The sequence below is a fragment of the Anopheles bellator genome, chromosome 2, assembly GCF_943735745.2.
Source record: "Anopheles bellator chromosome 2, idAnoBellAS_SP24_06.2, whole genome shotgun sequence".
NCBI classification, from domain to species: Eukaryota; Metazoa; Arthropoda; class Insecta; order Diptera; family Culicidae; genus Anopheles; species Anopheles bellator.
This window is the reverse complement of record NC_071286.1, coordinates 2,116,082-2,142,615: the sequence shown is the minus strand read 5'-3', so window position 1 is coordinate 2,142,615 and position 26,534 is coordinate 2,116,082. Positions and strand designations below refer to the sequence as shown.

The 26,534-nt window shown below is 57.1% G+C and overlaps 2 protein-coding genes across 4 annotated transcripts; one reads left to right on the top strand and one right to left on the bottom strand.

The window, feature by feature from the left end:
- Positions 1-568: 568 nt before the first annotated feature.
- LOC131211345 (FERM, ARHGEF and pleckstrin domain-containing protein 2) lies at positions 569-23,307 on the top strand. Of its 3 annotated transcripts, none has more exons than XM_058204774.1 (14): positions 569-773; positions 918-1,248; positions 1,315-1,438; positions 1,513-1,756; positions 1,812-1,972; positions 2,038-2,112; positions 3,496-3,608; positions 4,148-4,480; positions 20,706-21,175; positions 21,250-21,444; positions 21,519-22,218; positions 22,289-22,446; positions 22,509-22,768; positions 22,839-23,307. In XM_058204774.1, the coding sequence occupies exons 1-14, from the start codon at positions 573-575 to the stop codon at positions 22,939-22,941; spliced, it is 3,468 nt and encodes a 1,155-aa protein (XP_058060757.1). In that variant the 5' UTR covers positions 569-572; the 3' UTR covers positions 22,942-23,307. The 3 variants fall into 3 exon arrangements, with proteins under 3 accessions (XP_058060757.1, XP_058060758.1, XP_058060756.1); XM_058204775.1 differs by having other exon boundaries at positions 4,148-4,486; XM_058204773.1 differs by lacking the exons at positions 20,706-21,175; positions 21,250-21,444; positions 21,519-22,218; ... (1 more) ...; positions 22,509-22,768; positions 22,839-23,307 and adding an exon at positions 4,854-17,512.
- Positions 23,192-26,451, bottom strand: LOC131211346 (integrator complex subunit 4). The gene is made up of 4 exons (XM_058204776.1): positions 26,354-26,451; positions 25,525-26,282; positions 23,855-25,460; positions 23,192-23,784 (listed from the first exon to the last, which is right to left on the bottom strand). The coding sequence occupies exons 1-4, from the start codon at positions 26,393-26,395 to the stop codon at positions 23,374-23,376; spliced, it is 2,817 nt and encodes a 938-aa protein (XP_058060759.1). The 5' UTR covers positions 26,396-26,451; the 3' UTR covers positions 23,192-23,373.
- Between the last annotated feature and the right edge of the window lie 83 nt (positions 26,452-26,534).

Below are 26,534 nucleotides of genomic sequence, written 5' to 3'. Positions count from 1 at the left end.
ACATAGTTTTGCATCCAAGAAGGCCTCCGTTACGCGTGCAGTGTGTTAGAAATGCTTTACTGCGCGTTCCGTTTCTCCGTTCGCGTTAAAAATGATTTGAGAATGGAAAAATAGTTTACTGCTATGTGGCAATATTTCGATTAGTTTGCCCTTGATCACCGGCGGGGTCGGTGCGGCTTATATTTAGAGTCAGTTAGTTGTTGCGCTGCGCTGTGATTGCTAGAAGCTGGCGAGGTAATCGGATCATCTGGTCCAGCAACGAATCGATCAAACAACGGAGAAGTTCAAGAAGAGATTGTTGTGATGCGTTTGTTTACGTTTGCGGGCTGAAGACGAACAAGGACTACCCGGAGAGCGAACGATCGCGCGTCGGGACGAGACAACCCCACACGTCACACATACCACAAGTGTGCCGCGTCGCAATCTGCCGCCTCCGATCGAACAAACACGGCTCAATCGCTACAGAGCGGTGCCGTTTGCCGTGGTTAAAGATTAGGATTAGGAAAAGTTATAGTTGTGTGTGTGTGCGTGAATAAGTGAAGTAGCCGGAGATACGTCGAAGATAACCCAGCATGTCACTTGACTCAATGGGACCGTCGGCCGGCGGGGGCAGCTCGGGTGTCGGCACACTGTCCGGCACGAGAATGATCCATTCGCTAAGTACTCCCTCCGGTGTGGATGGTTCGGTGTCGGCATCGCATTCTCGCAGCGGCAAGAAGCTGGCCGTTCGCATTCAGATGCTGGATGATTCCGTTACAATGTTTCAGGTCCAGGTAAGCACTTGAAGCACAGCTTATCGTGGCGTTTAAATCTGTTAGTCAACTCGTGACAGAGTCACGTCGTGTCGTGCGGAACTCAGAATGAATGATCGTTGATTGTTTAATTGATCTCCCTTTTTTAATGTTTCTGTCTTTAAGGCCAAAGCAACGGGTAAAGTGCTGTTCGAGCAGGTCTGCCGTCAGCTGAACCTGCTGGAGGCCGACTATTTCGGGTTGGAGTATCAAGAGGCCCAGTCCGGTACAAAGTACTGGCTGGACCTGGAGAAGCCACTGAACCGTCAGGTCGGCCTGTCGCTAGTTGAACCGATGCTGCGCTTCTGCGTCAAGTTCTACACTCCCGATCCGCTGCAGCTGGAGGAAGAGTACACGCGGTACTTGTTCTGCCTGCAGGTGAAGCGCGATCTTGCCACCGGCAGTCTGCAGTGCAACGACAATACTGCGGCCCTCATGGCCAGCTACATTGTGCAAGGTACGGCATCCGGCGGCGTTGGCCCGTCTCTTTGTACTCATGTTTGTTTGTTTCGCCCGACGGTAGCATCTTGCGGAGATTATGCAGCCGAAGACTATCCAGATCACACCTATCTGTCGTCGTACCGGTTTGTGCCGCAGCAAGATCACACGATGCAGCGAAGGATCATGGAAAATCACAAGAAGCATGTGTAAGTGGGCACGGGGGTTCGGGGAGAAGGGTTCGGGCGGCCAAACAGTCACGCTTCTCCGTTTTCATTTGCAGAGGACAATCACCGGCTGAAGCGGATCTAAATTTGCTGGAAACGGCCCGACGCTGCGAGCTGTACGGAATGAAGATGCATCCGGCCAAAGATCACGATGGGGTGCCGCTGAACCTTGCCGTCGCCCACATGGGCATAGCGGTGTTTCAAGGCATCACACGAATCAACACCTTCTCGTGGGCCAAGATACGCAAAATATCGTTCAAACGCAAGCGCTTCCTGATTAAGCTACACCCAGAGAACTACGTAAGTATCCGGCCTGTGTGTTTCGAACGTGCTGCTAACTGTGTGCCTTTTGCAGGTTTACCATAAGGACACGGTCGAGTTTTTCTTCGAGGGGCGCAACGAGTGTAAGAACTTTTGGAAAAAGTGTGTGGAAAATCATGGATTCTTCCGCTGCACGGCCGTGCAGAATGTGCAACGGCGCAAGGCGCGTGTCCTCTCGAGAGGCAGCTCTTTCAGGTTCGTGCTGGTTGTGGTGGGTTGAGGTACGTATGGGTCACACGCTTTCTCTCTCTACTCTACAGGTACAGTGGCAAAACACAGAAACAGATCATCGAGTTCGTGCGTGACAACTACGTGAAGCGGCAGACGTTCCAAAGGTGAGTTTATTGATAACGGGTACGGCCCGATAGGTAACACAAACGACCCGGGCTGTTGTCCGGGCGGCCCATAGCATAATTGACATGTGATGCTTTCCATTGTATGATTTGGTTTCCCTTTCGGTCACAGTTCAGCTCTGCCTTCTTTCCATCAACATTGAATTTAAGAAGGATGAACCCATTCTGCTACTTCAGTTAGACCGTTTTACGTTGCCTCTTTTGTCGCAGTTTCTTTGCCTTCGATCTTATTGTAGCTGTTATCACCAGTGTAGTGTCAGTATCATTTATCACTCCCGCCACCGCCACTCGTCCCCTCTCATGCTTTTGGTTCGTTTCACCTATGCTTGCTCTACTACTGGCCGTTTCGAACTGCAGTTTGAGTGACCGCGCGTCCATTGCGTGTTGCGTTCCATTTTCGGCGCAACGACGGTGATTCCGTGATTGATGACCATGCGTACCTCAAAGTAGCGCTCTGTTTTGGTTAGCTTTAGTATGCCCCCTTACTCTGTACGTTCCTATTTGCTTCCCAAGCGCATCTCCCGTGAGTAGAGTTTGCCAAATTGGTTGCCAATTGGATTTTGACCCCCTTTCGCGAACGGCAACGCTCTAGGGGTAGAAAATCGTTTATTGATCCTTGAATGTGTCCAAGTATCGTCATCCTTCGTAAGAACTTAGATCCACTTCAGAAAACCTTATCATGTACTGATTAAATTCATGTAAAAAACCTAACCGGGAATGATATTAGAGTGTGCTTGGCTTTTTGTTTGTTATTTTGAAAAGCATTAGTTTTGTTTCTTTTATCGTTTTTTAAGTATTCGTAATGAAAGCTGGTTTTCGGATTTTGCCCCGATGCTCCGCCACTAAGCGGACATTTTGCGTTGTCTTGAGTGGTGTCTTTTCAGTGTACCACCCTTTTTCCGGTACTTTAGACCCGTACTGATGGATCGATGAGATGTTGCGCCGTGTAGAAACGAGAGAAGAGAGTCAGCCTGTTCTGTTCCATTCGTTAACCCCGTGTTATCTCACACATCTGTTCGGTTGGGTCATATCGTTAGTGTTGGTTCAGTTAGTTCATCATCTCCCGGTTCATTCATTGTAACAAGGAAATTCTACTGCTAATAGCTCAAAGGCACATAGGCCCATCAATATTCACACAACATTGTTCCACTGCCAATGGATCATTTTGTTTTCGATTTTGTGTTCTATTGAGTGTGTGTTAGTCCTTGGGTTTTACCGTTTTGTTACATTGGATCTTCAAGCCTCTTCGGTTGTTGGTTAACTATGCCTCGGTCGGGCAGCTCTCAGAAGCAGCTTGTTTCTCCTGGTTACATTCCTCTCTACTATATATGTCTCTCTATCTCTCTGTTTTATAATCACAAACAGGTCTCAGTCGTTTCGGCAGGGTCCTCTACATTCAAGTAACAGAAGTCAATCACGCACTTCATGTAATGTGAATCAAAGCATCTCGGCTCATCCCTTACTTCCGATCGAAACCGGTTTGTATTATTTCTATTATTTTTAATTTCTTTGCTCTCCTGTTCTCCGTTTTCGATTCGATTGCGTTCGTTTTCGGTTTGTGCAATTATGTAATATACAACCGTATTCGTTGAGTTTATTGCTCTTTTTCCAAACACACGAGCTTTGATTTTGAATGTTTAAATTGATACGCAGCGTATCTTTCGGTTTCGTGTTCTCGTGTTCGATGTTATAATTTTTCTTTCCTGCGTTCACCGTATGTGTGGTTGTGTAGCGTCTGTTGAATGCAATAAACAAAAGATGTAAATAGTAATATCGTTTAGCAGAGAAAACTTTACAATGCACCCACTTGTTGGCTTTTCAAAGATCCCCACAAACTACGAATCGTTTTAGTTTTTCGTGCATTCGTTGCGTGTGTCCACCCCACGGGGCGCTGGACGCTGGATGTTTTTGATTGTTAAGGCGCAATATTTGACCGATGATGTGCACGGGTGTTAGCGAAGCCCCGGTGTGTTCGGCGGGTTCTACTGACTCTGTGACTACTCTTTGGCCTTTGCAGCGGAATGGGAGCGTCGCAGTCAGAGCAACGTCTTGAGGACGCCTTCTCAGACGAGGAGGCAAGCGGATACGGAGGCGGATCGCCGACCCAGCAGTCCTACCGGCCTCACTCGTTCTCAGCTCACGGAAGCCCAGGTGGAGACCTATCCGATGAAGAGCTATACCCAAATGGGAATGGAACACTCGGGCCACACGGCGGCGGCCTTGCAGGACTCGAGTCAATCTGCGTCCCCGGGGGGCACCTGGAGTTCGCCATATCACAACAACAGCAACAGCAGCAGCCATGCGCGCGAAGCCGATCGGGCTCGTGCACGTCAAGACGGTCACAATTCCGGTAAGTGTCCGCACCACTGTCTCCGTACCGCTACGATTTGTTGCCTTAGTTTGCTTCTGTTTGTGTATTTTGTTACCATTGCTAAGCGCGTAAGATCGGGCACACTCGGGAGATGTGTTGTGCTCCACCACCGGTCCGGGGTATTGTTAAGGTTATAGTTTAAGTTAAGTTTGCGTATGGCCTTAGTTGCGGTGCCTGGCGAAGGTGACCGATACCGGGTTTAGCAGATCCTTGGTTGCCGTTCGTTATCGTTTCTTTTGGCCGCATGCGATATGTTCGATTTTGATTCGGTAACTACCACATGCCCCTCATATGATCTCTTGGGTGATCGTGTAACACGGAGATCGTAACCGTATGTAACATCGATTTGTAGGTCTGAGCCACCGCCACTATGCCACTATGTCCCCCAAATACACTCATCGCAGCCACAGATTTACCACGCAGCTACAGCAGCAGCAGCAGCAGCAGCAGCAGGCGCAACAGCGCCGGGCCTCAGCCGGGCCGCTGGGCCAACCGGGGGATCGCAGCAGTTCTATGGGGGAGACAACGGTCTCCTCCACCAGCCGGGAGAGTGTTTTATTGCCGCTGGACACTCGCACCAGGCGCTCCTCGGCGCTCCTCCCGGGCTCGGCGGGAACGGGGCCCTCAACGGGCCTGTTGGCAGCCAGCAGCTCTCAATCTCACAGTGCCACACTAGCCCGTTATAGCAATACGAGTACCTATTCGATGTCTAAGTCGGTGAGCACCGGGACGGACCTGTCGGACGAGGCGCCGGATAATGTCATCTACTCGGATATCAATGATCTCTATCGTCATCGGAAGTCGGCCGGCGGTGCTACGTCAGGGGGTCGTCGTGGCCCGGTGGCCCTCGGTACCGACGACGAGGCGGAAGATCAGGAAGAGGTCGAAGAGGAGGAGGAGGAAGAAGAGATAATGGATGAGGTCGAGGACGAGAACGCCATCCGGCGCCCGTACCTGGAGGACGACCTGGAAGATGATGACGATGAAGATGAAATTGATATCCGTTACGCGACTGCCACGCAAATCAAAGCAATGACATCCGGCGCCGGCGGTGGCGGCCAGGAGGTAGAAAGCCAATCAGCCACCGCGGCCGCCAAGTCCGTTCCGAGTGATGAACTGTACGCGACGGTGGATAGGAAAAGCAAACTAAACAAACAGCTACTTCAGCAGCAGCGCGAGGCGGCTGCACAGCAGCAGCAGCACCAGATCACGGTGCAGGTCGCTAGTTTTAAGGCCAACACTCACTACCCGGGAAAGCATTTTAGTGACGAGTTCATAGACGATAGTATTAGAAATTACAACAGCCACACGAACGTCAGTGCGGCCGTCGGAAAGCTAACCGATTCGGGCGCCGGTAACTCAGCAAGCGCTGGCGAGATGTACAACCGCTCGGCTCACTTTGACGAGTACTGTGGCACCAATCGGTACTCCGACACGTCGGACTACTTCAGTCAACCGCACCATTACTCGCACTCGCCCAACTCGCACTCGCTGGCCACAACGATCACGGCCAAGAACGGGTTGACGGACGACGACGAGCGGTACTCGTCCTCGCATCCTCCTCCACCGATCCATCCTCGAACGTCGCACTCGTTGCCACGCAACTCGCAGCTCTCCAAGATCGAATCGCTCGATTCCACGTACAGTGGCGGCGGTGGTGGCCAAGGGGCTCCTGGCGGTGGTAGTGTCGCAGGGGGGGTGTCTGGGGTAGCGCCCGGTGGTCACCACTCGCTCAACAATCTGCCCAGTTCGTCGAAGGTCACGAGCGACTATTTGCACTATTCGTCGCTGTTGAAAGGGGCGGGTCCAATGGGCGTCGCCAACGCTGATGATCCCATGAGCAGCAAGAAAACGTCATCGGAGCGGTTGGAGTACGAGCTGTCAAACGCCAACATCTACTCGACGGTGCAGTACAAGAACTATGAGGACGACTTTGAGGAAGAACTGTACATGAACTATCACCGCGGCCAAGTGGTGGATGCCCGCCGCTCGAAGGAAGCCTGGCTGCGGAGCAGTTCGTGTAAGGAGCTGTGCGATTACGGGTACGACTCGACCGGGCGGGCCGATTTCTCGCTGATGGAGCGTGAGTTTCTTACCTCCGACCGCATCGACAGTCCGGTCACGCGGTACGACGATTCACGCCACTCAATGTACGTGCAGAAGTCGAACTATTCGGTTGAGGCGAGCCAAGAGTTTGCTACGGCGGCGACCACGCAGGAGGGCAAAGTGTACTCGTCGAGCTACCCCGGCACGACGTACAACACGATCGACCACACGAGCTACCGGCGGCACGCCACGAACCAGAACTTTTACTCCAACTACGAGTACGGCTCGCAGGACGACCTCTCGCACGATAGCTACGAGCTGCTGGAGAAGTCCGATGATGAGCTGTACTATCGGTTCAAGAGCAACCCGGAGGCGCACACGCGGTCCTGTTCGCTCGATTCTGGCAATTACATCCCGTCGGATGACGAGAGCATTCCCGACCACGACGGTGGTGGTGGGGCCCATCACTCTCATCACGTTTCGCGGCTCTCCAAGTACTGCACGAGCCTCGAGGCCAAGTGCAAGAGCGCACCGGACATCGACGATCTGGACGATATGTTCCTGATGGAGGATCCGCGCGATTTGCCGCGCGAGAAGCTGTGCGTCAAGTCGGATGGCAACTTTTACAAAAAAATCAAACTGGCCATGGGCCACGGGTCGTCGCGCACGTCGAGTCCGGAGTCGCGCAGCGATTACTACGAGTCGAAGCTGTCGAAGAGCAGTGATTCAAGCAAAAAGTCCAAAGACAGCGTGTACCACACGGACAGCAACAAGAAGTCGCGCGAAACGCTCAAGAGCAAGTCGGGGTCGGGCTTCAATTCGCGCGCTTCCAGCCAGGACTCGAAGGACTCGTTCGGCATGGACATCCTGCTGACGAAGAACTACGAGCTGCCGACGACGACGAGCAAGAAGGCCAAGTACCTGTCGAAGCGCTTTGACAGCAGTTCGCGAAACTCGAGCCAAGACTCGAAGAGCGATTACTACGACGCAAGCGATCACGTGCAGCAGCACCTGCAGCAGCACCTGCAGCAGCAGCAGCAGCACCACCAGTCCGGGGACGAGATGTCGGACGAGATCTATTCGCGCGCGAAAGTCACCCATTCGGACGAGCGGATCGACGAAAGTGGCGGCGCTGCCAGGAGCGGTCCCGCCAGCACGTTTTACGATCATCAGATCTACTCTTCGACGTTCCCGAGTGCCCAGACGAAACCACCGACCGGTGGCACCGGCCCCAGCACCGGCAGCAAAACCTCGCATGTCCACTCGATCAGTCTGCAGAACGTGGAGCTAGAGCGGAACTCTCGCTTGGGGTACTCGGCGTACAAATCGCCGTCGCCGGTGTTGCCACTGGCCGCGATGCCCAAACCGATCGACAAGCAGCCACCCAAGACGACACACATCTGGCCGGAGGAGATCGAGGGCCTGCCGACCACCGTGCTAACCGAAAGCCAGCGGATCGATCGGTCCCGGGCGTTCCGCAAAAAGTCCGACAGTGAGAACATTTTCAGCTTCGACAAGGAGAAAATCGAGTCGCTTACTAGCAGCCTGAACGACGAGACGCCGACCACGGCCATCCTGGTGGAGGCGAAGGTGGCTGGTAAGGTTAGTCCGGACTATCCGCTTACGCCGGAGCTGCTGTCCGAGTTCGACAAGCAGAAGATCGAATCGCCGCACATTCTGCCGAAGAAGACGCGCAAGGAGGAGCTGATGGCCAAGACGCACTTTGAGGAGTACACGCCGAAGATGGGCGGCGTCCGGGAGTCACCCGCGTCGATCGCGGGCATCCCGCCGTACGCGCACGCCACGGTCGAACGAACAAAGTCGGACCCGAACTCGCTGGCCAATCGGCCCCGGTTGGGACCGAACTCGCGGCGTCACACGCTGATGCACCAGAAGTCGATCGACCTAACGCCGGCCGACTCCAGCGAGGAGGAGTACCTGTACAAACAGATCCCGAGTGCTCCGCCGCTCTGCAAATCGCACGGCTCGCACTTTGAGCTGCCGCAATCGTACGACATGAGCACCAGAATGCCGGACTCGATCGTCGGGATCGAGCTGCCCCGCAGCGGGTTCGAGATGCCGAAGAGTTTCTTCAAAGACTTTCAGGATCGGCGAGGATCGTACAAGGCGGTCCTGAAGGATGACATCCCGTACGTGCTGCACAAGCGGCACGTTATGAACGGGACGGCTCCGTCACCGGCGACCCCGTCTCGCTACCCGAAACCCAAGTCTCCCAAGTCCCCAAAGTCGCCCAAGTCCCCCAAATCACCCAAAGCAATCGTGGACTCGATCGGCGGCGGCGGTGGCGGCGGCAAGGCGGACGGTTCGGGAGCAAGGGAAAATCTGTTGCGCGTGGCGGACGCCGGCGATCCCGACGCCCGTCTCGAGCCGCGCGATCACGATCCGGATGGGGCGGGGTCCGGTTTTCTGTTCACACAAAACATTGACCTCTCGAAGCTGGATCCGGTCACGCTGGAGGTGGACAAGACGGTGCAAACGGTGCAGCTGGCCAACAGCCCGAAGCGGGACATTACGAAGCGCATGGATCCGCTGATGCTGGAGCAGCTCAACAGCAAGCTGAGCCAGATCGAGAGCGATTCGGCGACGAGCTCCAAGACGGACAGCAACGCCGCCATCCAGCAGCAGCTCCAGCTGCGCGGTGGAAAGCTCCTCGAACCGAAGCCGGTGGAGCTGCCGTACGTGATCGAGAAGAAGAAACCGCAGCAGCAGCAGCAACAGCAGCAGCAACAGCAGCCACAACCGGGCGCGGCGGAGCTGACTGGAGTTCCGAAGCGTGTCGTCAAGACGCGGGTTGCGCCGATCAAGACGAAGGGCGGCAAATCGAAGCGCAACGCCAAGACGCGCATCACGTCGTTCTCGTCCGACGACGAGAGCCTCGACTCGGACGACGTGTTTGGGTCGGCCGAGGCCATGCCGACGAAGCTGGAGTTCTCGCCGCCCCAATCGCGCAAGGAGATAGAACCGATCCTGAAGCACGAGTCGAGCAAGATGGCTTCCGCGAACGCGTGGGCTCGCGGCCAAACGATGAGCTCGACCGAGATTGAGGGCTCTCCGCCCCAGTGCCGTAGGCTCGCGGAACTCGAGAGCCGCTACCACACGGTCAAGCTGGAGACGACCCAGTTGACGAGCACGGAGCTGCGCCGCATCTCGGAGCGCTCGTTCTCCATCCCCAGCTCGGAAGACGAGGGCAAGAAGGCGGAGCGGAAAGCGGAAGACGCAGCGACGACGACGACGACGCCGATGGCGACGAAGGCGTACCACCTGACGGAGAAGCTCCCGTCGCCGATCATCGAGTCGCCGGGGAAGGAAAAGGAGCCCCGGAAGGAGGGTCTCACGTTGGGGTTTTCCACGGCGAAGGCCACCCCGAACCCGGCGAAGCCGAGCTCCGAGCCGACGAAAAAGCTGTCCCCGTCGAGGACGAAGCTGATTGAGGAGCTGATCGATTCGTCGATCGTGATGCGCTCGAAGGGCCACGCACCGATCCTGTTCGCCCATGCGCGGCTCAATCTGAGCGAGGGCTCCGCGTTTGCGGCGCTCCAGCGCCAGCGGGCGACCCAGGATTCGCCGACGTCGGGTCGGCGGGCCAAGAGCCTCGACACGCCGGTCATTTCGCTGCACAAGCTGCCGCCGATGAATGCGTTCTCGTCAAAGGACGACACGGTCGGGTACACGGAGGAGGACGAAGAAGCGGACGTGCTGGAGGTGAAGCCGCTGGTCCCGAAGCCATCGGCCGCGGGTGCGGCGATGACGATTGAGGAGGAAGAGCAGGAAGACTCGGTGCGCTCGTGCGGCGAGGCGATCGTGGTGCGCGATCCGACGATCTCGCGCCAAACGTCGACCACGGAGGAGGCGGAGCGTGGCCGGTGCGTGGTGCGGATCGATGCGGACGAGCTGGAGCTGCTCGAGCGGCTGAAGTACATCGAAAAAATCGAGCTGCAGGGCGTGAAGATCAAGGAGAAGCGCCGCACGAAGACGAAGCTCAAGAGCGGCCACCAGCTGATCCTGGAGATCCCGAAGTACAAGTTTGAGCCGTTCAGCTCGGGCAACAGCTCGATCAAGACGTCGCCGGCCATCAGCCGGGCGAGCAGCGTCGAGAGTACGGGCAAGGCGCGCCAAAAGACGGACAGTGGAACGCAGACCCCGACCGGCGGGGGGGCCGCCGTGAAGCCGCAGCGCAAGTCGACCAGCCCGAAAGGCTCGGAGAAGCTGGTCCAGCCGAAGCGCCGCTCGTCGGACGAGGCCAAAAAGTCCGCGTCGCCGAATGACATGCTGCGCACCAAGAGCCAGGAGGCACTGCTGCTGGGCCGGGGTGCCGGTGGGAAGGAGAAGTCGAAGTCGCTCGAGCGAATGGAGCTGAAGCGGCTCGGGAGCAGGGAGCGCAAGTCGCACGAGGAGAGCGAACTGGAGCGGGCCCGGCGCAAGGAGCGCCAGCAGAAGCTGTACGAGTCGGCCATGAAGCAAACGATCACGATGCTGAGCCCGGTGAAGGACCAGCTGCCGCAGTTCCCGGCTCCGCCGGAGGACAAGATCTCGGTGAAGACGGAGGGCGACCGGATCATCATCGACGCGGACATCAAGTCGAAGCCGGAGGACCACGTGTTCATTGCGAAGGCCCCGCGCAAGCTGGACTGCGGGCTGGCCAAGATCAGCCGCAGCTTCGAGGACCAGAAGAGCGTCGAGAAGCTGGACAAGGCGAGCCGCAGCTTCGACGATCGGAGCAAGTCGTTTGACGACCACTCGTCGGACCGGTCCGCCGACGAGAGCATCGCGATCAAGAGCCCGACGCGGCTCAGCAAGAGTCAGGAGCTGAAGCAGCAGATCGAGGGCTCGGTCGTGCACAAGCGGTTCGAGGGCAAGTCGAAGAGTCTGGAGAAGAAGTCCGAGTCCCAGTACCTGGACATTGCGTACAAGACGCGCAGCTTGGACCAGAACTACACCGAGAGCTACACCGCCGGTGGCGGTGACGCCACATCGCCCGACTCGGACGGTCACTCGACACCGAGCCGCAAACAGGAGGTAGTCAAAGTGGACGTGCACTGCTCGAAGATGGACTCACCGGAGGCGCAGGATGAAGGCGGCCCGCCGCCCGGGGCCCGTGGTCGCAAATCGACCACCGACAGCAGTGACAGCAAGTCGGCCGATGATCCCCGAACGCCATCGCGCTTCGACAAGGGCAAGAGCCTCGACCGGGAGAAGGGCAAACCGCAGGCGGTCAGTGCGGAGCGGAGGGCCCTTTCGCAGCCCGCAGCGACGGCGGACAGCGAGCTCGACATGCAGGACATCATCTCCGAGCGGCGCACGCTGGACCTCATGAAGCGCCGCTCGGAGGAGAAAACGGTCGACAACGGAACCGCGGAAGTGGTGCCTCCGGCCGCGAAGGCGGGCAGCGAGGAGGAATCGCTGACGGAGGTCAGCGAGCTGAAGGATTTGGCTGGGGTTGGGGTGCCCCCGCTCCGTGTGCCGACCATCTCGTACGAAGAGCCCTCGATCGAGGAGGATGACGACGACGACGATGAGGAGCAGGAGCAGGGCGACGGCGGCGAGGTCGAGGAACTGGAGCGGGATCCGGCGGTGGGCAGGCGGCAGATTATGGGTAAGGTTGGCCTGGAGCGGAGTCGCAGTGACCCGGAAACCGGATCGTGGGTAACGATCGCGAGCGAAGAGTTCACTGGGACCGACGGCGGGCAGCAGCACCCCCGGATCGAATCGCAGGCCACGCTCGAGGATGTGAAGGATTTCGTGCTGCCCGAAAGTGAGGTGGTGCTTCCAACGTCGGCGTCCCACTCGAACCGCTCTTCGCCGTCCGCATTTGATCCGCCTCTTCCGCAGGTACCGGCACAGGTCCAGGAGCGGAAGGAAGTGCGGTCCCCGTTACGTGAGAAGCACGCGTGGATCGGAGACGACGCCGAAGAGCGGAAGCAGGCGTCGCAGCGGCGCGGCGATTTCCTGCGCCTCTCCATCGAACGTTCGCGCAGCTCGGACACGGGCTCAAGTCGGGAGAACGAGACCAGCCCGATCCGGCAGGACTCGAGCACACCGCGCGGGAAGGGCTCGCTGGACGAGGAGTCGAGCGTGAGCTGCTCGATCTCGCGCCCGCTGGGCATCTCGCAGGACATGGACTCGAACGAGCACACCAAGTGCCGGGAGCTGCGCGAAGCGATGCTCCGGATGGAGGAGGACGATGGCGCGTCACCGGCCGTGCTGATGCACGAAGGCTCCGGCGCCATGAGGAAGGTGTCGCCGACGCTGGAGAAACAGTATCCGGTCGATCTGGGGTCGGGCTCGGAGCTGGACGTGGAAACACCGGAAGATCGGATTTCACGGCTGTTGCAGCGCGAGGAGAGCGAATCCAGCTCGGACAACGGTGGCGCAGCGGGAGCGGGGGGCCCACGGGAGCCAGCGGCGGGGCTCGTTCTCCCCGTGAAACCACGGGTCGTGAAACCGGTCCGTACGACGTTGCTCCACAAGAAGGTCTGCCGGACGGCGGCGCCGAACGAGAAGCAAACGCAACAGACGACGGCCGAGCTCAAGTCCGGCACGCTGAAGCTGCTCAGTGCCGACGGGGGCGATCGGAGCTCGCTCGAGTCCAAGTCGAGCCTTGAGTCGAAGGGATCGCTCGGTTCGTTCGAAACCGAGAGCAGCTCGGGGTCGCTGGGGGCCGCCCAGCGGAAGGGCGACTTGACGCAGCGCGAGCAACAGTCCACCTGGCGCCCGTACCCGATCGAGAGCTCGGGCAGCTCCAGCGTCGAAGACGGGTGGCTGCCGCCGGAGCAGGAAAGCTACGAGAGCTTCGAGCTGGCCACGGAAACGATCGAGCTGCAGAAGATTCCGACCCACCAGCACCGGGACGGGAAGGAATCGTCGCCGGACGAGCAGAAGGAGAGCGATTCGGACCTGCAGGACGAGCTGAACGATTTCCCGACCACGTTCGGGTACCCGGAGCTGACGTCCACGCTCGGGATCGCCATCAACCCGGTGGACGTGCTCGGGTACGGCGCGAGCTTCGGCGTGGGCCGCACGCTGTCCCGCATCTCCGAGCGCAGCACGGCGTCGGAGAAGTCGAGCGGCGAGGACGGCGTGGCCGAGGCGGAAAAGTCCAGCCTTGAGGACCTGAGCGTGCACGACGAGTCGGCCATCTCGAGCGAACACCAGGCCAGTCTGAGCTCCAACTCGAACCCGGCCTACATCTCCGACGCCGACCGGCGCACGTCGGCGGAGATGCCGGACATTCCGTGCGATTCGGCGGCCGGCGAGCGACTGTCGGAGATCTACCAGAGCAACGTGGTCCGGAACGGGCGGTTCACGGTTTCGCACGTGACCGAGGCCGGCGAGGCGGGGCCGAACGCTTCGGCGGCACCCGCCGTGCCGGTGGAACCGAGGAAGAAGGTGGCAAGCAAACCGGATCTGGCCGGGTGCCTGTCGGCCGGCGGTGGAAGCCAGGATTCGGAGGATTGGCCCCTGCCCGAGATTCCGTACGATGGCACCCCGCCCGTGGAGGCTCCACCGCCACCGCCACCGGCCACGGCACCACCACCACCACCACTGATCCGCCCGTACTGGACGCTCGCCGGTGGACGCCAGTCGCAGGAGTCGGACAATTGGCCGACGCCGCCGTCGTCCCTGGAGCACGCACCGATCGTCGGTAACGTGCAGACGTTCCGCGCGATCGAACCGCAGCACCCGACGCAGGTGATGGTGGAATCGTTCACGGAGCCGACGACCGGCGACGAGGACGACTCCGATCCGGACTATGCCGAGGTGGCCGGGGACGAGCCGGTTCCGGAGCCACCGACGCGGGACTACGCGCTCACCTCCGGCTCCGGTTCGGGCTCGTGCTCCTCGCCCAGCCCGTCCCTCTCGATGGTGGTGCCGTACGAGAGTACGGCCTACCTGATGTCCACGAACGAGAGTGCCACGTGTCTCGGCCCCGCCAGCTGTCTCAAGTCCACGTTCGAGCTTTGCTCCAGCCAGCGTTCGAGTGGCGGTTCCTCGTCGGCAACGGCGACGACGACGACGACGATGGGGGGTGCGAAGGAACCGAATCCGGATCGGGTCATCATCTCGCAGCCCACGAAGTCACCGTCGAACCTGAGCCCCATCACGGACGATGATTTCTTCCTGAACGACGAAGTGTTTGGACCGGGCACGGTCAAGATCGAAATCTCGCCCGACGACAGCCGGCCCCCGGTGAGCGCCACCGTCGGCGGTCACCACAGCAGCAGCGGCGGTGGCGGCGGGGGGACGAAGTTCTCGCGTGGCTCCAACAACTCGGACACCTCGATCGACGACATGCTGTCGGCGTCTTGCGGCACGACGTACATGGAGGAGACGGTGAGGCTGAGGAACCTGGAGCCGCGCCGGCTGAGCAACGAGTCGTGCAAGAAGTGCAGCCACAGTTCGCACTCGGAGGAGGAGACCAGCTCGTTCGGCACGGACCTGGACGGGACGGTGAAGATGGGGCTGCAGCAGAAGCGCTGCACGCACAGCTCGCACTCGGAGGACACGTCGATTGGTCTTAGCATTTCCGAATGGTCGACCGGCACGAACACCGTACGGCAGTACGCGAACCTGTCCGGCTCGGACAGCCTGTCGGCCGTCTCGAACCATTCCGGCAATGCCAAGAGCGAAAAGTCGAACCGCGGCGACACCAAGAGCTGCTCGATCAGCTCGATCCACAAGTCGACCGAGAGCCTGGACGAGAAGACGAGCGGCAGCTTCTCGAGCAGCAACGCCGGGGCCGCCGGAGCCGGAGCCGGGCCCACTGCCGGCGGGCCCGCGGGCAGCGGTGGGGCGCTTGGGGCCAAGCGGTTCTCGCTCGAGTCCGACAATGGGCCGCGCTACGAACCGTTCAGCAACTCCACGGACACGGACAAGTTCTCGTCCGGCACGAAGAGCGACGATACGACGCTCACGCTGACGGAGATGGCCCAAACGATCACCGAGTGGTCCACGAGCAGCAGCAACACGCTGATCGCCCAGGTCGAGGCCATGAAGCAGCTGCAGGAGGGCAAGTCCCCGCCGGCGGGGGTCACCGAGCCCGTGCGTCCCACTGCCACGCCACCACGGACCACCTTCGAGTACGTTCCGCTAAAGACGCCCAAAGTGGCCAAGAAGGCGGCGGTGGCGACGCTGGAGGGGCCCGCTGCCCCACCGGATCTAATCCCCGAGCGGCCGACGCGGATGCCGCCGAAGATTGTGGATGTGATCGAAAAGTCCCCGCAGCGAGCGCCGATTACGCAGCAACCGTTGGCCGCCACCGTTGACGGAGGGGCCGCGGGCGTCAGCAAGCGCAAGTCGCTCGAGCTGATGTCGAAACGGTACCAAAGTCAGGACATTTCCGACACGGAAACGTTCACGGAGAAGCTGTACGGCCAGAGCGAGAAGCTGACGGAGCGCTACCAAAGCCAGGAGTTCACCCCACTCTCGGCCGCCCCGCCGACGAAGCCGCCGCGCGGCGACTCGCTGCCCTCGTCCAGCCCGACGCCGATGGCCGAGAAGCCGCTGGTGAAGCACCACAGCTACGACGACAAGACGCTGTCCAAGTCGCAGATCCGGGAGTACAAAACGTCCAAGATGCGCCACAGCCAGTCCTTTCACGAGCACCTCGTGTCGTCCGATCTGAACAAGATCGTCGAGGAAAGCCTTGGCAGCTCGTCGACGACGACGACGACGCACACGAGCGAGGCGACCAGTACGGACAACTCGTCGCCAATGTTCCCGCGGCCAGAGAAGCTGATCCGCTGTTCGCCGTACTACTCCAGCAGCCTGAGCTCCGAGTCGCCACCGATCCAACCGAGTCAGCTGCCGCCACCGCTCCAGAAGCCACCGCGCAAGAGCTCGCTCCCGCGGGCCCTGGTGGTACCGCGGAGTCCTCCGAGTGGGAACGATACCGACAGTTCGCTCGATCACCGAGCCCAGGACCCGAAGCTCCGGGTCCGGGGTTACCGGAAGAAGCGCACGGTGCCGCTGAAGAAGAGCCGCCTGGACAGCCGCCCGCTGGAGCACCAGGAGAGTTCCGAGTGTTCGGAGGGTTACTTCCCCGAGATGGAGTCGGGCTCGTCGGATGCCGCCGCCGCCGCCGCCGTCGCCGCCGGCATGCTGGTGGAGCACCGCTATCCGGACTTCGAGGAGGAGCTCGAGCAGCTGCCGGAGGACTACGAGGACGAAACGTACCGGGCGGACGAGGACGAACTGGTGGCGCCGAGTCGGAATGGGGCCGGCGTGTACCCGAGCGCGTCGTACTCGAACAAGTTCGAGGGTCTCGACATGACGGAGAACGTCGACGAGATGGGCTTCCCGCGGTACGATCGGCTCGGGCACATCACGAACCCGAACCTGTACAAATCGGACACACCGTCGCCGCCGATCAAACCGGCGCGCCAGCGGCGGCTGCGGCAGACGAAGCGTGACGATCCGACGGCGGCCACGGCCGATCTCGAGTATCAGGGGGTGCAGTACACGCCCGAAAGTGGCAGCTGCTCGGAGACGAAGGCCGGCCTCTCGGACGATGTGTGTTACTCGAGCGAGGACAGCTTTGCTGCCGGCTACAACCGGAGTGCCGGTGCCAGTGCTGGAGGAGGTGGTGGTGGTGGTGGTGGCGGCGGCGCTAGTGTATCCGGCAATAGCTCACGCTATCAGAAGAACGTTGAAATCCCGTATCCGGACTTTTTGTCCGACTACGAGAACGAGTCATCGTCGGCGTGCTCGTACGCCCGGCGTATGGAGCAGGATCGCCACTGGTACGTGGAGATGGAGCTGCAACACCAGCAGCAGCAGCACCAGCCGCCGTCGTATCCCGACTCGGAGAAGAGTGCCGACGGGGGGTCGGTGGGTGAGTTTGACCTGAAGGCACTGCCTCCACCGATTTACGTCGACGAAGGTGACGACGTTCGGGACGACGAGGAGGAGGAGGAGGAGGACGAGGAAGAGGATAATGCCGTTTAAGTGCGGGGCACTGGTGGCCACCAGTAACCACCATCGAAGTAACCGAAGGATCTCCACCATTTAGTCACTCACATATACGCACCTTATTCTCGGTAGAGACCTTGTTCTGGTCCACCTTTCCCCATTATCCTAGTAGCCTGTGAAAGAGCAACTTTTACTTGCCAAACCCTGTTTTGTACGAATATATCGAATTACGTTTTTCTACGGCATTTATTGCGCCGAAACGGCGCTGGGGGCCTCGTAGGGGGCCACAAGTGTTACACGAGTGTTCTGTTCGTCCTCCGTTTGAGGTCTCCCGGGAGCCCGTCCCTCCCGGGGGAAATGTGCGTATTGTGTACCTGTGAACCGTCGTTGTGTCGTTTCGTGATGGCGGCTGGGGCTTCGTCAGGTCCACCGCCGAAAGCGTTAGCTAGTCAGCCAAGAAAAGGTAGTCGGCCACCCGCCATCTCCTTTCTTTCCTTCATTTGGTGAGAGTGGCCTGCATTTATTAGTGGGCTCTGGTTGGGGGAAATTTTCTGTTTCCTTGCTGAGTGGAAGGATAGGATAAGAGGGCGGAACGGGGTCGAGCCTGGCATCTACTATAATCAAAGACAACGGAGTGAACAAAACAAAAATCGTTACTTCGCCAAAAGCATAGCATTTATTGTGACCGGGGCCCCTGACACAGTCATCGTTGTAGAAATGGTCTAAAAATGCTAACAAAAGCCCCGGACGCATTATGGTATGAAATGTTGAACAGTCTATAAGAGAGTATGGCGGCTCCTTTGATCTCCGTTTCGTTGCAACCGTCTCGACACACTTCCATTACCGAGGCTATGCTTTAAAAGAAACCCCTCGAGTAGCAAAGGTTGCTAAGTCACCGGAAAACCAAAGTGTCTGATTGAGAGTTGATGACAACGCAGAGGATACAAAATGTACTTCGAAAGTATTTCCCGTTACACTACAGTTACGTTTCACCTTTGTTATCTGTTTTTCTCTCGTAAGAATATCGGTTTTGCGCCCCAAAGGACGCAGGAAGGTGGGTAAGGAAGAAAGTATATGTGTTAGACTTGTTAGCAGCCGTGCAGTTAAAGATTATTATTGAATTATAATACCAGGTCTATAACTTGAGAATCGGATGATTTAAAAAAAATCAAATGTTTACAACATTGAAACGAAATTTTCTATTTTATCCCAAGTATGTGCCATCGCTAGCTATACTATATTCCTCCTATCTCTTTGCTAAATCATGGATTCGCAGACGAAAGGCTTCTTCAACTTTTTAAGTAAACTAATTAGTCATCCAATTTCGACTTCCTCTTAAAAAAACGAAGGGCTGCTCAGCCAATACGTGTCCCATCGATGAAAAAGAATGATCTTCGGAAAGAGCCAAGTCTGATGAATAACGCGGGGAGGGATAGCAGTACCCACCCCGGTGATTTGATAGTATTCTGAAACAGTTTTGCATTGGGGGTCATGGAGACGCCAAGTTCTTTTGCCATTGTGGCGTCTCCATTCTGAATACTAGAAACTGTATCTTGGTCGTTTTTCGGTCAATGCATGGTTCGAATTGATCATTCGTTGACAGTAGCGATCAGAATTAACGCTTGCTTTAAGCTTTAGGAACTTGTGAAGCATCACACCTTTCTGTCCCATCAGAAAGTGCGTTTTATTGAGTCCTTCTACGCTTTTTGTTTGTTAAGTCAAAATCGCCATTTTGAATTTTTTAAACCACTTAAGGCGATACGATTTTCTAAATGAACGATCTTCTAATGAACAGCAAAATTGGGAAGTCAAAATCAGCAGGTACGGCCATCTTATAAACCGTCCGATTCTCAAGTTATAGACCTGGTAAGTATTATATTCTAAAACGAAAGATATGAAAAACTCATGTATCGAACAATATTTTAACAAACTAGAGTCAGTAATCATCACGCGATTGGTCAACAACCGTTTAACATGTTTGCAATGATGCCAATTCGAGTGGTTAGAGGAGAGAAAAGGGTGAAAACCGTGAACGAAATTGAACCGTATTAATTAGCCGCTAAGGGAGCGAGAGCCAGACGACTGTAGCAGTGCGTAGTGTTTTGTAATGAATTTTCAACGTTTTGAGATTGATTTGATTAACGACAGGCCATGGCATGTCGGGCAGGCGAAAGGTAAAATAATATATTTAATCATTATGAAAAAAACAAAACAAAACAAAACAAAAACAAAACACTTTATTAACATTAGCCACCAACCGTTGTTTGATTATGCGATAAAAAAATATTTCACAAAGCAAAAGAAAAAGCCCCAAAAAAAAACGAAAGACAGTTACTCATCAACCTAACATGCATATAGCGATTAGTTACAAACGCCAAAAGCAAGAGCAAAACGGATGCGGATCGGATGAGGGTAATGGCGCCCAATAGAGAAGCGAAAGAAAAAGCAAAAACATAGCATAACGATATCTAGTTTTTACTCTTCGAACCGATTCACCGCAGACCCGGAGCCAACAGACACAGTTGCCAAAAACATTAACTCCGATAGCTAGAGAGAGAGAGAGAGAGAGCCAAAGCTACCGAAGCGCCCCTCTTTAAAGGACGATCAAAGAGACAGCAATAGAGCGGTAAACAATAGTACAGCAATAGTTTGTTTCGGGTGAAAAGCGATGCCAAAAAGTCAGTAACATGTATTCAGCAGCAGCAGAATAGAACTAACTCTCTTCTCGAGCATATTTTAGAACCACCAGAGTGTGTTAGTAGCGTGGCAGGAAGCGGCCATTCCGCTCCCATTCCGATTGCATTGAGATTGCTCCTTCACACGAATTACTAAACGGTGATCAATAAAGGCAAACGTAATCAAATGCGTCCGGTTCCCCCGGTGCTGATGTTTCTGTGCTTGGGTTTGCATGTTGCAACTGGCGGGAACTGACACGTCTTTTGGGGGGGTCTAATTTTAACATGCCACTTTTTACATGCAGTAAAGGGAAACACGCGCGGACACAGTATTATGTAAGTGGTTTCAACGTTCATCCTTATGAACGAATTTACGATGCATGCTCCTCGAACTCGGAATGTAGTTTTTAAGTTGAATGATTATACGCTTAAGTTCCCAATGTACGACTTAGACCGTAGATAGTTACGTCTCGCCGTGTAGTTTGTGGTAGTTGGTTCTCGGCTTAACGATCCTCGCACCCATTCGCTGATCAGTTCAATTTTCTGCTCTCCAGACGATTACCATGGGATCAACGGGAACGTGTCGTTGGATCGGCGCAGCGAAGTCGTGCAATCGCCCAACCGGTACGAGCTGGCCCTCGGTGGGGCCGCAGTGGACAAATCGAACAACAACTCCCTGTCGCGGGCCGGCGAAACGGGTTCGTACGATCTGTCGAGCGCGGAGGCCCGTGCCCGAAACGGTCACTTCGGGGGCAGTAACGGTGGAGCGTTGCACACGGTCGACGAGATCAATGTGATCAACAACAACTACCAGAACACGTTGCCACCGGCACCGCAAACTCCGACTTCGCCCACGGCGATGATGATGATGATGAGCACCGGCAACGGCAACAGTGGCACGCTCCGGTCGATCGATGAAGAGATGCGCAAGAAGAAGTGGCCCACCGATCGGGCGTACTTTCTGGCGAAGGAACTGCTCATGACCGAGCGGACCTACAAGAAGGACCTGGATGTGATCAACACGGTAAGACCCCCGGCTGGACGATGGGAGGACGATAGGTGTTGAAGCGACTAACGGGTTTTCCATTCCGTGGTTAGTGGTTCCGCGAGGAGCTCACGCCGGAAGATCTGGAAAACCTTCAGCCCCTGTTTCAGTATTTCGAGTCCATGCTGGAGCACCACAGTGTGTTTCTGCGCGATCTCGAGCACAGGATACTGCTGTGGGAAGGGCGCGGTGGCCACGAAACGCATCGAATCGGGGACGTGATGCTGAAGAACATGGTCGTGCTGCCGGTAAGTATTCTCGCGTCCGGTTCCGGCAGGGTGGATTTTATTCTTTCCCTCTCTCTCTCTCTCTCTCTCCGCAGATTTATGACGAGTACGTGGAGAGCCACCGGGAGATATTGGAGCGGTTGAACGATCTGTACGACAATGACGACAAGTTCCAGCAGACGTACCGGGAGTTCGAGCAGCAGAAAGTGTGCTATCTGCCGATCTGCTACTTTATCCTGAAGCCCCTCCACCGGCTGCTGCACTACGAGCTGCTGCTGGAGCTACTGTTGGCGCACTACGGGGAGGATCATTTCGATCGCACCGATTGCCACGGCACACTGATGATGCTGACGCGCACGACGGAGGTGATCCGCCGGGAGTTGACCGGCTCGGAGAACCACAGTTTGTTGTGCGAGATTCAGCGCGACATCGAGGGCTACGATGCGCTCGTCCAGCCCGACCGCAAGCTCATCCGCCAGGGCTGCCTGCTGAAGCATTCCAAGCGTGGCCTGCAGCAACGCATGTTCTTCCTGTTCTCCGACATTCTGCTGTACGCGGTCAAGTCACCGGTGACGCAAACGTTCAAGGTGCTCGGCCACGTGCCGGTGCGGTCGCTGCTGACGGAGAACGCGGAACACAATGCGTTTGTGATATTCGGCGGCCAGCGGGCGATCACCGTGAGTGCGGGCACCACGGTCGAGAAGACGCTCTGGCTGGACGAGCTGGCAAAGGCGGCCAACGCGCTCAAGTACAAACCGCAGACCCAGCTACCGATCGTGTCGATCAAAACGTGCAGTAAGTCGAGCGGCACGCAACACTGAATCCCTGTTTTGTGACCCTAACTCTGTGCCTCCGTTGTATGTAGCTTCATCCGAAGAGAATCTGGAAGCCTGTGGACTGACCAGTGCCCTCGTGCCGCAGGCACCAGCAAAACCTCCTTCATCGCGAAACAACACCGCCCTCCACGTTTGCTGGCACCGTGGCGTCACGATCTGCCTCGACGATCATCTGCGCTCGGGACGGGTAAGTGTCCAGCGGCACACGGTGCAGCTAGTTCGTCGTCTGATCGTCTCCGCTCGTTGCAGAATCAAATATCCGGCTATCTGTTGCGCAAGTTCAAGAACAGCTCCGGCTGGCAGAAGCTGTGGGTCGTGCTGACCTCGTTCTGTCTGTACTTCTACAAGAGCTACTCGGACGATGCGGCCTTAGCGAGCTTACCGCTGCTCGGGTACACGGTCGGCCCACCCGGCATTCAGGACGCGGTCCAAAAGGAGTACGTGTTTAAGCTGTCATTCAAAAACCACACCTACTTCTTCCGCGCCGAAAGCGAACACACCTACAACCGGTAAGCGAGGGCACAAGGCGTGGGCACAAGGCCGTGCGTGGGTCATAATCTCGATTGTGCATCCCTGCAGATGGATGGAAGTGTTGCGGAGTGCCACGCAGATTCAAGAGTCACGCGCATCGCCGACAACGATCGTGGGCAGCAGCAGCAACAGCAACCATGGCTCCAAGTAGGGGGCCCCCGCAGAAAGGATTGATCAAATCAGTCAATCGGAGGGGGGGCGAGGGCTTGCGCCCCTTACTGACTCCTTCGGGAAGATTTCACCATCACTGACCATCATCACCACTCAGCGCGAGTGACCAAAATCGAGGATAAACGAAGCAAAACTAATCACGAAAGCACGCCGGCACCGGGCACCGGGAACGGTCACTCTATATTTATCGTCCTTTGTTTTTTACACTTTAGGAACAATTTTTAGTCCCCACCCGGAAAACCGCATGGCGCATAGTTAAAGGCGTGCGCCCGAGAGTGTGTGTAAAGCAGCACTGATGCTCCGTCATTCAAAACGCTAATCAATAAAATGATTATTATACTAATTATGGAAGAAAAAGCTGACCACGCGCGTACGCTGGGTTCGTGTATTTCCAACCGGAGGCTCGGGCCGGTTACAGGCCACGTTTGACCGGTTTGGGCGCAAAGTGCACCTTGACCGGTTTGCACAGTTCCAGTTCGTTGTTGGCGCGCACCGACAGACAGATCGTGATCTCGACGGTCGAGGCCTCGGTCCAGACACCGTGCGACAGGAGCACCTTCGTCCGCAGCCGCCACTGCGACTCGCTTTCGCCCTGCTCCGTCATGACCTTCTTCAGGTCGCGCTTCCGCGGCACGATGATGTGCACGTTCTGGTCGGGGTATTTGATTTTCAGCCGCAAATCTTGCCGCTGCGTTTGCTGCAGGTTTTCCAGCTCCGCCACGAACGGAACGGCCGCTATCAAGCCGGCCGTCACCTTGATCACGTTGTCGGCACTGTACGAGCTTTCCGTCGGTTCGGTGATCCGCGCCTTACACATTTTGATCTGCAACGAAAGAAATCGGCGCACGAATGAATGATTCGTCCCTGCGTGATCCTCACTCGCGTTCACTCACGTTCGTGTTGATCTGTGGAATGACGACCGGCGCCGCGGTTTGTACGATGGGTAGGATTTCTCGATACACACGGCCCGGCTTCGGGTCACCGATCGCCGCCAGCTTGGTCAGGATTCCGCCAGTAAACGAGTCCGCAATGAGGGCCGTGTTTTCCTGCAGAAAGCTGCTCGCATCGCTCGCGATGTGCAGCAACAGCTGGCATGGGCCAAGGGCACTCTGCGCTCGATCTTTCACGATCAGCACGAGGTTCAGGGCGCTGGCCCGCAGGCACATCTGCTTCACCAGCAGCTGGTCGTCGGTGGTAAGGTTCGAGAACAGGTTCTGCAGCATGAGACATTTTTTAATCAGCTGCTGCAGACACTCCTTGATCGGTGCCTTGATCGAGTGGCCGGTGGCGGCCAGCTGTAGCTGCTCCATCTGTAGCTGGGCCCCGAAGAACACGGACGTAAAGTTGGCGGTGCCGGAGAAGGCCGGATCAATTTCGGCCAATCGATCGAGATCGTCTTGGGCCGCCTTCAGGAGGGCCTGCCGAGCCTGTGGGGCCGAGTAGGCGCGCTGGATGTTGCTGAGCAGCGTTTCCAGGAACTGCCGCGATCCGGTCGATCCGGTTAGGTTCAGCTCTTTACCGTCGCCCCCCACATCGAGCCGCGGGACAAAGTTGGGCATCGTGTCCCGCAGGTACGCGTAGTGTTTGATGGTGGTCTCGGGGAACAGACTCAGCATGGCAGGCAGATACTGGGCGGCATTGAACAGCATGATCAGCACGCACACGTACGCCGGATCTTCGACGTCTCGCTCGGCGCTATCGAAAAACGGGTGATCCTGCAGCAGCTGCGGCGTGATCGACATGCAGATCTCCGGGTGCTTCTGGCCAACGCGCTGCATGCAGCCGAACGTGGAGAACCGATCTTCCGGGTACTTGAGCAGCACATCGAGCACCTTCTGCACGACGAGCGTGAGACAGTTTTTGGTGGACACTTTGCACGCGCCCAGCATCAGATGCAATCCTTCGCGCACCTCGACCGAGTAGTCCTCCAGCGAGCTGAGCATCGTCTCGAGCTGATCCTCGCGCAGAATGATGTGGCGCGAGATCGCCGTTAAGCTGTAGATCGCCCGCAGGCGAACCTCCTCGATCTCGTCGTTGAACATGTCGACCAGAAAATCCAACGACGTGACGGCGAAGAGTGGATTCTTGAGGGCCAGCTTGCACATCGAGTTCACCGAGGCCGTGCGCACTTCCAGGAACTCGTCCTCTAGCCCCTGCACCAGCGCACCGCACGCACCGGACGCCATCAGGGACACGGAGTCGGCCGAGATGACCTCCTTCGGTGCATCGTCGGCCCACTTTTTGCCGCTGGACCACTCTCCACTCGCAAAGTGGGCCGCGCTGCGCTCGTGCAGGCTCTTTTTGCGCCGCATATTGCTCATCAGCTTCTTGTCGAGCGTCTGGTGAAGGAACCCGTCGCTGACCGCCGTCATGCCGCCGAGCAGCTCGGCTGCCTGTGTGCGTACGTTCATCGACAGATCGCAGATCGCCGAGCAAACCTTTCCGAACGCGTCGTCGATCATGCGCACCTCTTGTTCCGAGTCTTGCACCTTAATCAATCTACGGGAATCGGGAAGGGCATCGTTTGTAAGGCTGGAGAGTGTTTCAATGTTGCCGTACTTACTTCTCCGGGTGTCGGATACCGAGCTCACACACCATGTTCAACGCTTCCCGCCGTACGCACTCGTAGTCGTCCGTGAGCGAGGCACAGGCCCGTGGATACAGTGACGGCGGAAGCTGAACGCCACGGTTGCCGAGGGTCAACATCGAGCGGAACGCCTGCGCCCTTACGCGGGCATCCGGCGAATCGGTGTACTTGCCGATCAGCTCGAGGCTTTCCTTCTCCGCGTCGGACACGAGCACAAACACACCCAGGAGCAGAATGGCGTGCCGCTGGACGTTGTGACTCGCGGAGAACAGTTTGACTTTCGCAAAGAACACCATCTTGTTGATGTAGGACACCGTGGGCGTGAACGATCTGCCGATCTTCCCGAGCACGGTGAGCCCCTGCGAAATGACCTTGGACGACCGTTCGTTCTTCAGCAGTTTGATCACCTCGTCGATCAGCTGCTGCCCATCGATGCCGGTTTCGGCCGCGAGATCGGCAAACAGCGACAGTATCTTCACCCGGACCGCCGATTCGGGCTCGCGCAGAAAGTGTTCCACCAGCCGGCGAATCGCGTCCGGGAACTCGCTCTCGTCGAACTGCATCGAATCGGTGATTTTGATCAGAACCTGCAGCGCTTCGTTACTCGTCGCGTCCTCGAGCTGCGTCACGAGCGAGAGGATCGACGTAAGCGTTCCGCTGCCTTTGCACGCATTGCGACGAATCCGTTTGTACAGCCGGTGGGTCGGAATTTGTGGGACCGCCGGTGTTGGGTCCTAGTGTGGGCAACAGGATCGGATCAGCGCACGGGTTGCACCGGAACGGCACGGGGGCAGGAGTAACTTACCGGCGTTAGCTCCGAGATGGTTCGTTTCGCCGCCAGCGCCATGGCCGGGCGTTATTCAATGTACGGTGGTTTTAGCGTGTCCGCTCCGCAGCAAGATTGTTTACGTGCGTTTGTTGTGAAAATCCGTGGCCCGTCTTAGCTTGGATGTCGACATCGGGCTAATGTCGACGGTGACGATACG

What these genes read in the sequence shown, in the direction of transcription:
- LOC131211345 (XM_058204773.1), top strand. Translation starts at nt 573, where the DNA reads ATGTCACTTGACTCAATGGGACCGTCGGCCGGCGGGGGCAGCTCGGGT. An exon ending in GGCCAGCTACATTGTGCAAG is followed by an intron (nt 1,249 to 1,314) that starts GTACGGCATCCG and finishes GCCCGACGGTAG; the next exon opens with CATCTTGCGGAGATTATGCA. An exon ending in AAGCGGCAGACGTTCCAAAG is followed by an intron (nt 2,113 to 3,495) that starts GTGAGTTTATTG and finishes AATCACAAACAG; the next exon opens with GTCTCAGTCGTTTCGGCAGG.
- LOC131211346 (XM_058204776.1), bottom strand. Translation starts at nt 26,395, where the DNA reads ATGGCGCTGGCGGCGAAACGAACCATCTCGGAGCTAACGCCG. An exon ending in GGTATCCGACACCCGGAGAA is followed by an intron (nt 25,461 to 25,524) that starts GTAAGTACGGCA and finishes CGATTCCCGTAG; the next exon opens with ATTGATTAAGGTGCAAGACT. An exon ending in TTCCACAGATCAACACGAAC is followed by an intron (nt 23,785 to 23,854) that starts GTGAGTGAACGC and finishes CTTTCGTTGCAG; the next exon opens with ATCAAAATGTGTAAGGCGCG.